Below are 12,113 nucleotides of genomic sequence, written 5' to 3' on the forward strand. Positions count from 1 at the left end.
GCAGATATCTCCCCCTTACTCCTTGCAGTGATCATATATTCCTGCATTCAAACAAGTGTTCACAGGTGGGATTTCTTCTCCCCCTTTTTGTCAGTGGTTGACAAAGGGGGGGGGGCAACACCCCAAGGCCAACAGTCAAGGTAACTAACAACAGTGGTAGAGAAGCACAACAGTAAAATGCCAAAAAGAAAACATGCATAATCAGAACCACATATTCATTAGAAACCTGAGGAGGTACAAAAGATAGAGAAATACAGGATATGTTATAGACAGCCTGACCAATGTAACCAACAACAAAAAGCAAAGAAATGCAACAAAAAGAACTAAGCACTGCTAGAGCTGTCATCGGAGGTGGGGTGCCCGGGTACACACGCCCGAATAAGAGTCTTGAGATAGCGGTTCATCTTCTTGAGGCGCGACTCCAGACGAGTTTGCCCTTGGACCAAATGAAGCTGGCCGGCTTCCAAAGCAGCTAACCGAGACTCATAATCGGAGGGGGGAGGCGGAGGTGGAGGGGGTGTCTCCGAAGGAGGTGGAGTGGCAGTCCGACGGGCAGAGCGAGGTGGAGGAGGTGCATCTGGAAGGACAATCCGCATCTTGGAGAGAGTTGCAGCCGTGAACCGGTCTTCATGAATCACTGGACTGGTGTCCGTCGGAAGACCACAATAAACAGCCAATTGGGAAATGAGGTGGCCATAGGGAAGGTTACCGGAGGACCGGCCGGACCGTGCAAAACCGACAATCGTATGAAGAAGATAGGTGGCAAGACACATGGGTTGACTGGTAGCAACACAGTACAGAGTATCAGCCATGTGCATGGCCACGTCGGTCTTGTTCCCAGCACGCGGATAGAGATTCGAGGTAAACAGTTTGTGAAGAAGCCTATACCTTGGTAGAAGATCTGTGCCACGAATTGCACTGTCCTTGACCCACTGGATGTCCCGACGTCCACAGAGTACATCCATATAGGCGTTCCGGCGAGACCCTAGGTCGGAAATGGGATCTGGATGGCTGACATAGGTGCAAGTGATACCCAAGATGGAGGCAATGGTGGCAGCCGTAACGTGAGTGCTGATCTGAGTGGGCGTGCCGAATGCCACCACATCCAGAGATGGAGGAAAGTCACGAGAGTCCACAATACTGGCATAGAAGCGACGGACCCGCGAAGGAAACACATCACCTCCAAGGTCCAGAAGGGCCTCCCACCCCATCTGATGTAGTAGATCAGGAATGCCAAAGGGGTGCACCACGGTGAGATCCACGCGTCGTTCACAGACGATGGGGCGGTCGCGAAGAGTTTGCAAGCGCTCGATATATTGTCGTTGGTCATCGTCAATGCCGACATCGGACGAAGGAGGATGTCGAGAGCCCTGTGGGGGAGGCAGATCAGCATCCTCGTCATCTGAGGCGTCGGCCTCAGCAGAGGAAGACGATGAGGAGGATGGCAGGGCAGTGGATGTTGAAGCACGCTTGCTTCTAACATTTCGTTGGGCTGGAGGAGGTCGCGCTTGGCGACGTCGCGCCATTAGGGTACTGAGGAGCCCAACGGAGAGCAGGGACAGCAGGGCTAGGAGAAGCAGCATGGTGGCAAGCAACAAGAGAGAGAGAGAGAGAGAGGAGAAGGAAGAAGACGAAGCAAGAGGGAGAGGGAACAATGGAACAGGGAGGTAAGTGAAAGGGCGCGAAGGGAGAATAAAAGGAGTAAAGAAAGAAAAAAAATTTGAAAAAAAATGAAGAGTCGCGTTCTGTCGGTCGAACCGACAGAAGTAGTCGGTGCCACCGATATCTGCCGATGAGTAAGTTGGCGGTGGAACCGACAAATGGTTCATTTTGCCATCGACAATTTCTCCAGAATTCATACCTTTTTATTTTGTTTTGTTTTGTTTTTTTTTTCTCATCCTGAGAACACATAGGCCTTGCTCACAATGAGCAGACCCCAATAGATTTTCGAAGGTGATCAAACCGTAAGGAATCGAGGGGTTTGGTGAAGATATCAGCAAGTTGATTTTCAGTCAGGATATATTCCAAGCAGATGGTGTGTGCTTCAACAAGTTCACGAATGAAGTGATGCCGAATGTCAATATGTTTAGTGCGAGAGTGTTAGACCGGATTCTTCGAGATATTGATGGCACTGGTGTTATCGCATAAGAGGCTCATCGTATCTTGAGATATCCCATAGTCCGCGAGCATCTGCTTCATCCAAAGAAGTTGAGCACAGCAACTGCCAGCGGCAATGTACTCAGCCTCAGCAGTTGAAAGAGATATGGAACTTTGCTTCTTACTATGCCAGGCAACTAAACAGTTCCCGATGTAGAAACAACCACCACTGGTGGATTTTCGATCATCCATGTTGCCGGCCCAGTCAGCATCGGTGTATCCGGCAATGATGGACGAGGAATCAAATGGATACCAGAGGCCATTTTCGTGGTACCGGCGATGTATCTGATAATCCTCTTAACAGCTAGGAGATGAGATTCCTTAGGATCTGCTTGAAAACGGGCACAAGTGCCCACACTGTAAGAGATATCGGGCCTACTGGCTGTAAGATAGAGAAGGCTACCAATCATACTCCTGTAAAGATGCTCATCTACACTTTTACCTGAAGGATCTTTACAAAGTTTAAGAGTGGTGCTCATAGGAGTATGATGTGTTCTACCAGACTTTAAGCCAAATCGATCTACCAAATCTCGCGCATATTTAGTCTGAGAAATGAACAGGCCATTCTCGAGTTGTTTAATTTGCAATCCCAGGAAAAAGCTGAGTTCACCAACCATGCTCATTTCGAATTCGGATTGCATAAGGTGAGCAAATTTTTGGGCCAAGCCTTCGGCGGTGGATCCGAACACAATGTCGTCTACATAGATTTGAGCAATGAGAGTGTCGCCACCAATTCTTTGAACAAACAGCGTTTTATCAACGCTCCCCCTAACAAATTTATGACTGAGCAGAAACTGAGTCAGTCTTTCATACCAGGCGCGGGGGGCCTGTTTGAGACCATAGAGAGCCTTTTTCAATCTGAATACTTGGTGAGGATGTTTGGGATCAACAAATCCTTTTGGTTGTTCAACATAGACTTCCTCATCTAAGAAGCCATTGAGAAACGCACTCTTAACGTCCATCTGGAATAGTTTGAATTTCAACACACATGCAATGGACATCAAAATCCGAATTGACTCAAGTCTTGCCACCGGGGCAAAGGTTTCATCAAAGTCAATCCCCTCAATCTGAGAGTAGCCCTATGCAACCAGACGAGCTTTATTGCGGACAACATTGCCAAGTTCATCCGATTTGTTCTTATAAATCCACTTAGTCCCAATGACATTCTTGTCAGATGGCCTTGGTACGAGCTGCCAAACCTGATTCCTATGAAATTGAAGAAGTTCGTCTTGCATGGCTTGGATCCAGTATTCATCATGGAGGGCTTCATCAACATTTTTGGGTTTCCAACTTGGATGTGAAGTAAAGATGACTATTTAACGTCTCAAGTTGCCGTCGGGTTTTTACTCCTATGTGAGGATCTCCAAGGATTTGGCTGGAGGGATGACCCTTGACAACAGGTAGTGTTTCTGGAACTAGAGACGTTGGGGCTGGCAAGGGTGTAAGAGGGAACACTCCCTCGTCCTCACCTTCAGTGTCAGAGGAACCATTCTCCTAAATGAGTTGATCATCGATCACAACATTTATGGATTTTTGAAGTGTGGAGGTCCTCTGATTGAATACTCGAAAAGCTCGACTGTTTGAGGAGTATCCCAAAAAAATTACTGGATCGCTTTTTGAATCAAACTTTCCCAAATGTTTCCTATCTCTAAGGACATAACACTTGCTCCCGAATACCCTAAAGTGCTTAAAACTCAGAATTTTGTTGTTCCATAATTCATATGCTGTTTTATTCAGGCCTGCTCTGAGATATACTCTATTGATGATTTGACAGGCAGTGTTTACGGCTTCGGCCCACAGACTTTTAGGAAGATGTTTACTGTGTAGCATGACTGTGGCCATTTCTTGAAGAACGCAATTCTTTCTCTCGGCAACTCCATTTTGCTGAGGGGTCTTCGGAGCGGAAAATTCATGTCGAATTCCATGATTATCGTAGAATTGTGTGAATCTACTATCCTCAAACTCACCACTATGATCACTTCTTATCCTACCAACAGCAGATTCCTTTTCTATTTGGATACGCGTTATGATCTTTTTGAATTCAACGAAAGTATCTGATTTTTCTCTTAGAAATGCAACCCAGGTGAATCTAGAGTAGTCATCAACGATCACCAAGAAATGTCTCTTTCCTCTTAGACTTTGTACTTTAGTGGGACCTACAAGGTCCATGTGTAAGAGCGCAAGGGGTTTCGAGGTTGCGAGAGTGGTTGTCTTTTTATGGGTACTTCGAATTTGTTTACCAATTTGACATTCCCCACAGACATCTCTTACTTGTTTACCCAATTTGGGTAATCCTCTGACTAACCCTTTCGAGGCAAGTCTAAACAGGTTCTTGTAGTGAACGTGACCCAGACGTTGATGCCATAACTGAACTTCATCAATTTGAGCCATGTTACTAACTGTGGTATCTCTTGAATTCTCGATAACATAGCAGTTATCAGAAGTGCGAAGGCCTCTCATGATAATTTCTCCATTCAGCGTGGAGATCTCACACACTTCACGATTGAAGCTCACACGGTGATCCTTGTCACAAATTTGGGATATGCTAAGAAAGTTATGTTTCAAACCATCTACGCACAATACATTTTCCACCGTGGGCAATCCATGGCCACTGACAGTTCCTCGCCCAATTATCCTAGCGGTGCTGCCATCACCAAAAGTGACTGATCCTCCATCAAAATCAACCAAGTGGCTAAATTTACTTCGGTCACCCGTCATGTGTCGGGAGCAACCACTATCAAGATACCAACGTGAATGATTCCCAGCTTTGAGGGCTGTGTGAATTACAAGGCACTTGTTGTCCCCATTTTTGACTTTCCATTGTAAATTCGTCTTGGGGGGATTGTACTTGGTATGAGAGTCATCCTTACTAGGTGAGCTTATCTTAGGGGACCTACTCTTCTTGGGTGACTTTGAGGAAGGATTTTTCATTTTGTACCTTCTTCCACTTTGATTACCCATACTAGATTCAACAAGAGCTTTAGCTTTTAGATTTAGATAGGCAATCTATTTGAAGAGTTCCCCAATGTTGCTGTTTTGTTTGGGAGAAAATGAATTCTTTGTTCCCTTCCATTTTGGTGCCTTTTCTTTCTTTGTTTTTTCAACTTTATTCACCAACGGATTCTTTCCCTTATCATGCTTCTTCTGTTCAACCGATAAAGATTTTCCAATAGAGGTCTGAGAGGTTGCGGTGTAGATAGTTTTGTATTTGATACATTCAAATTTCATGTGGCCCGTTCTACCACAGAAGTTGCATGTGATAATCTTTTTGGAGTCTTTCTGAGTATTTGATGATTCTCCATGTGCAAGAATAGAAGGAGATGGAGGTGATGTAGAAGTATAACTGTCATAGCCTATTCCTCCTTTATCTCCATAGGATTTTTGCACTCCTAGAAGTTTTTGTAACTCCAAGCTACCATGAGTGTAGTTATACTCAAGTCTAGCATTTTGTTTTTGCAGTCTATCGACGTCAAACTTAAGAACTTTGTTTTCATCACGGAGATTGGCTAATTCTAAGTTTAGACGAGCTATTGTGGAGTTGGCCATCGAGAGGAGATTCTTGAGTTGTTGAAGATTTTTTACCATCTCCTCTTTCTCAATGAGGACTGTCTCAGATGTAGAGAGCAAGCTAGACTGTCTTTCTAAGGTTGTAGAGAGCTGAGTCTTAATACCTTCTAATTCAAGTCCTAAGGAGAGTTTTTCCTTGCACATTTCCTCATATTGGGCATGCCACTGTTCTTTTTGGAGTTTTTCTCGACTATGTTTCTTGGTCAGTTTTACATGACTAACGAATAGTTGGTCAAATGCAGATTGGAGTTCAAGTTCATCACTGTCCTCATCTTCTCCTTCTTCATCAGAGGAAGAAGTGACCATGGAGCGATTCTGACTTTCATAGTCCAGATCTCCTTCAAGTTCATCCCCATCTGGAATGTTGACAGTGGTAGAAGCCATAAGGATTCGAAGAGTGTCTTGATCTTCATTATCTGATAGAGACCCTAGCTCTTCTTCGTCTCCAGATTCTTCAGAGTCATCCCATGTGACCTTAGCAGCCATTGTTGTGCCCTTATTCTTAGGTCAAGGTAGACCTTTGGATTTGGGTTTAGAGGGGCACACATTTGAGTAGTGACCACAACCGCCACATGTATAGCACTCAGTATCTTCCCTTAGTTTAGACATGGTTCTTCCTACAAGCGCATGTCTATCTATCGGATGATTACGTCTACTAGTGTTACCTGGTCCTCTTCTTTTGAAGAATTTTTGAAATCTTGAGGCTAACAGGGCTAAGTCTTCCTCATCCGAGTCAGTCTCTTTCTCCTCTTCAATCGATATCTTCTTATGATCATGGGAGGAGGATTGAGATCCGATATGCGATGTTCGCTTGGATGTAGACTTTGAGGAGGATGTCTTTAGGACCTGAGTCTTCCCTTTTGAGGGAGGCCCCTCGAGATGGAGTTCGAAGGTAGTGAGAGACCCCATAAGTTCCTCAACGGTCATTGCTTCCACATCTCGGTATTCCTCAATTAAGGTGACCTTAGAGGCAAACCTCTTAGGTAGGGATCTTCGGATTTTTGCACAAATTCTACCTTGAGGGACGGTTTCACCTACATAAAACATAGAGTTGCAGATGTCACTTAGACGTGCATAAAACTCTTGGACAGTTTCGCTTTCCTCCATTTTGATATTTTCAAATTGGGTGCGGAGGAGTTGAAGTTTGGATTTTTTCACTATACTTGTGCCTTCGTGAGCGGCTTCTAGAATTTTCCATGCTTGCTTAGCCGACTGACACGTGCATATCCATTGATATTCATCGTCGGAAATGGCACTCGTAATGGCATTTAGAGCCTTATAATTGTTGCTACTATCTATTTTGTCCTGTTCTGTCCATTTCCTTGATGGTCTTGGAACAGACGTAGTGACACCATTCACTTCGATGATGTCAACGGGAGGTTCCCAACCTTCCTCAATCATGTCCCACACATCTCTACTTAGTGAGTTGATGTATATCATCATTTTATTCTTCCAGAAGGCATACTTAATGCCTTCGAACATGGGTGGACGAGCCGAGGACCATTTATCGGCTCTAGACATGGTGAAAGGTCACGAATCACTCAGGGTGGTTAGACCTTTATAGAGCAACCCGCTCTGATACTAATTGAAATTACCAGCTTTGACAAGATGGTGACCTAGAGGGGGGTGAATAGGACTAATTTAAAATTCTACTGAATGTGAATGTTGGGATGTGAATAAATTTTAATGTCAGGGAGCATCCACTAAAACATTCATGTAACAAGATATTCATGCAAGATATGATCAGTCATGATATGCATCCAAATTGACATAAAGATAAGAGAATCTGAGACAAAATATGATACACACGATTTATAGTGGTTCAGCACCTGTGCCTACATCCACTCCCAAGAGAACCCAAATTGATGGTTCTTGGTATTCACTAATGCTGAGCTTTTTGGTTCACCTTAAACCGCACACAGAATTTTTCGGATTAATTCCGCAACCCTACAATTGAATGGACCACATCCACTCAAAATCCTTGAGTTTTATACTTAGGAAACTCAGTAACCTTTGTCACTCAACTTGAGTCTGCAACTCAATCAAGTGCTTGATTTTGAAGAAAATATCAAGTGAACTATTACAAGTGTATTTTCAGAATTTAAGATACGAACAATCAAACTCACAGTTATGACAATTGAAGTGAGTGTGTTGTTCTTCGGTTCTTCATTACTCCCTTCAACAATGGCTTCTTGCCTCGCTCGATGTTAGACTGCAACTCTCGAAGGGTGGAGTAAGTAGAGCTTGATCAACTAAGACGTGATGGTTTGGTATGCATGGTTTTGATTACCCTTCACGACTCTTCTTCCTTCGTTAAGCCTTTTAAAGTATGCTTATTGGCTTGGGCTGAACTTCGAAGTTGTTGATCAAAAAGAGAAGAGGCCTAGTGCTTTTCTTTTAAAGGAAGAGCTCTTAACGGCTTTCTGTCGGTGGCACCTGAATTCCAACGGTGGCACCGACCAATCATAACGGTCGAAAATCTTACCGTTTCGCGTTTTAGGCAGCACTGACGGTGGAACCTCCAAGCTTAATCGGTGGGACCGATGAGTACTTTTACGGTGGAACCGCCCAGAGTATGTTTCTGCCACCGAATGAAAACTCCTTCATTCGTTCTGGTGGTGGATGACGGTGGGATCGATAAAGTGTTATTCGGTGGAACCGTTGCCTAAAATATCGGTGGGACCGGCAGGATTGTTCTTCTGCCACCGATAGAAAGTATCCCATATTACTTTGTCGGTGGATAATCGGTGGAACCGTCAATATCTTCATCGGTGGGACCGATGAATATTCTATCGGTGGGATCGACATATTAGAGCTCCTGCCACCGATAAAAGATATCTCAAAATATTCGGTCGGTGGCTGGCGGTGGATCCTATACTCCTGCCGACAGCCTCTGATCCCCTTGAGATATACCTGTTCTGATGCTCCACGGGAGATGATGTCCCTTGACCTTGATTGGTTTTGATATGTTTTGGATTTGTCGTTGAGTTATGAATACACAACAATGTTTCTAGTAGTTACATCATGACATCACACGACTATCCTTGTAATTGACAACACATGGTACTAACATAATAGACATGTATAGATCTTCAAGCTCCTAAGAAGTTGGATGTGCATTAGTTAAGGATGCTTTTCGTAAAGGAATCGTGTTCTTTGATACTGTAGATGTCTAGGGAGTTAATCATGGCAATGAGGACATGATCGGAAAGGTACACTTTTCTACTTATAACAAGTGTGACCTGCTATTGGCACCCCCAAATTTTACTTAGTACATCCCAATTAAAAATAAAAATAAGTGAATGGTTGAAAATAAGTAAAAGTTGGTCGTGGGTTTTTTGGTGGGAAGGTAGTTGTCGAAAGCTTGCCTGTAGAAAATATGTTGGTATGAAATTAGACTCTTATCCCACATCCTACCCTTAATTCTTCTACGTTTCTGTTACAAATTTCGGCATATTTGTTGTAGTGTGTTAGTATGTATATGCTGAAATTTGTGAGTTTTTCTTATCTTTCAGTGGTAAAAAAAATATTTCGAGAGTTAAACAACTTCTTCGAAAGTTGTGGGTGAGGAGGCCAACCTTACAACCTTTGTTAGAATCTATGTTCTTGAAAGATGATGCAAAAACTACTGGTGAGCCTTCACAGGCCAATGTTACAACATGAGCCCAAAGCAGCAGTAATAAAGAGAATTCCAAGTGGAAGAAATATAAGAAAAAGAACAAAAACAAGCAGAGGTAGCTTTCATGCATTTTTTTTATATAGTTATGGAAAATGGACACTTGTAAATATAGATTTCTATTGTTACATGAATTGCTTATTTACGATTGAAAGTTTAAGGAAAGTATTGGATCTATAACGACTAAATTTTTTAGTTTTATACAGTTAACGAGGCTAATGACTGTGGTAGTTGTAGATAAAAAAGAAAGTCTAGGTAGATAATATTTTTTATTTTTATTAATATGTTAATCTATTTGGTCGATCACAATAGCAATAGAGGAAGATGTTTGCATTAGTTTGCACTTGATTGCGCTTGGTAGGTCACCTCGGCCGACCTTGCTTTCTCGATCTTATTTTCATTTGGTTTATAAAAAAACCTTGATATGTTATGCTACATTGTTGATCCCAATTTTTTTAGATAATCCTTCGGTGGAAAAAAGAAGTGATAAATAGACAATTTTTTTTCTTACATACGTTCTGATATCCATTTGAAAGATTCTTTTGTTCTAGAATCCATAAAACTCATCAGAAATCAATAACAGGATACCCACTAAAAAGCTGATTTAGTGGCCACAAGTTGTCCCTGTTTTAGTTTCTCGTACAAAATCTATCTTTGATTTCTTTTTAGATATGTAAATGTTTTCTAAAACATTACTTCCATAATTAAGAATAATACGATTTTGGGTATAATTCAAAATATTTCTCCATCTTACAGATTCCAATTCAAATATTTGGGGATAAATGAAGATGTCGAAGCCTTGGAGAGGGCTACAATCTGTTTGAAAAAGCTGATAGAGGTATGAGCTACTTCTAGTTAATTCTTTATTGGCTAATGTTCGCAACAAGGATCATCCATCAATTACATGAGTTCTCATTTTTTTCTTTTAATTCAAAATTTAAGTGGTAAATAACAATGTATGATATGCTAACAGAGTGTTATATGATTGTCTCCTGCATGGAACCCATCAAACAATTGTTCTTCTATAACATGTTTTTGAGATTTTAGGACTTGATTTGTTGGCATTTGACATACATGCCAACAGACATGTTTTTATGCTTTCTAAGCAATTATAAATATTTGGATTTGCATTCCTTGTAATTACACATATTTCTTTTATTTTTGTTGAAGGTAATATTTTTATTTCTTTTACTAGACCACTTGGACATTAAGCTAAACTTCTCTAGAATCTACTTGAAAAGTAAGGCTTTGCTAGAATTTTGTCTACGTGACATTGGAACTTGAAGTAGCACTTAATGTGCATTGAGTTAGTTGTGCTTTAACTTTTTTTCTATGTATTTGTAAGTTAAATCAATGAAATTTCAGCCCATACCTTAGTACTATCACATAGCCTCATTTTCCTTTAAGGGTGTGTTTTAATACATGAAAATAGTGTGACAATGCAAACTATGTGAAGCTGTTGTCTTTCACTTTTTTAGTCCATGATATTCCTTCAAAGTTGCTTTAGATTGAAAGAACAGAACCCTTGTCAGATTTCTAAGAGAACCTACTTTAGAATTGAAATGTGAAATAAAGTTACATGATTCACATTGTACCTCCTCTTTTTTTTTTCCTTCTTGTTTTTGGAGATTTTAACCTTGATTAGGTAAATTCTCACTGATAATTGAATATGTTGTGTTTTAAAATATTTTATTAATAAATAAATATTGATTGATATGACTAATTTGATTAATGTATATGAATTGTAGGTTGATGAGCAGCACAATTAGCCCGACAATGATCAGTGCCGACAACAACAACTATGATAGATAGTTTTTATTTTTTGAGTGACAAACATGGATTTATAAGCATTCTCTTAAGTCAATCGACTTATTATTTTATTATACTTGTCTCTTAACTAATTTGACTTACTAAGTAATTGTGTTTAATTAACAGGTTGTATAAAAATAGGTATTTAATTACAAATGATTTTAAAATAAAAGAAGTTAAAAAATAAAAAAAAAATTCTTATCAGCAGCATCCATTACCGTCATTATAGGCATTCAAATTGTATTTATAGCTACGGTAAAAAGCTAATTAGTGGCGGTCATTACCGTCACTATAAGGCCTCATTTATATCTATAGTGACGGTAATACAATCAATTAACGGTGGTTTTTGACCGTCACTATGGGCCTCATTTATATTTATAGCGACGGTAATACAAGCAATTATCGGCGGTTTTTGACCGACACTATAAGGCTCCATATGACCTTTAGCTACGCCACCTATAGTGGTGTTACACGTGGCCATCACTATTGATAATAGCAACGGTTGTTTGGTATTTGCGACTGTTTTTGACCCCCGCTAAAAATCTAAAATTTTGTAGTGAAGGCTTAATTCAAAAGAGTCTTTAGTTGATTAGTTTAATTTGAATTTGTCAATTGATTCAATTTGATTGGTCCAAATTTTGAGGTTAATTTCATGGGTTACGATTGATTGGTTCAATTATCCAGAGATGTTTTATCGAATTGGTTGGTTAAGATTTAATCGGTTAATGATTGATTGTTAAAGATTGATCATCGATCATCGATCAAGAATCCATGATTGGTTAAAATATTCAAATATCGATGGTCTTATTTTTAAAATTGCTTTAGATCTAAACTAGTCAAAATTTAAATTTTCATAAATAGAATGGTTTGATTGGGATTAATTTTAATTTTAGTTAATTTGAAT

General features: G+C 40.7%; 1 protein-coding gene across 1 annotated transcript; it reads right to left on the bottom strand.

Moving 5' to 3' along the window:
* Window positions 1-6,231: 6,231 nt before the first annotated feature.
* Window positions 6,232-7,245, bottom strand: LOC147388184 (uncharacterized). Its single transcript, XM_086420297.1, has one exon. The coding sequence runs from the start codon at window positions 7,243-7,245 to the stop codon at window positions 6,232-6,234; it is 1,014 nt and encodes a 337-aa protein (XP_086276423.1).
* Window positions 7,246-12,113: the final 4,868 nt, after the last annotated feature.

The sequence above is a fragment of the Akebia trifoliata genome, chromosome 13 (assembly GCF_017979445.1).
Source record: "Akebia trifoliata isolate Shusen 1 chromosome 13, ASM1797944v1, whole genome shotgun sequence".
NCBI lineage: Eukaryota > Viridiplantae > Streptophyta > Magnoliopsida > Ranunculales > Lardizabalaceae > Akebia > Akebia trifoliata.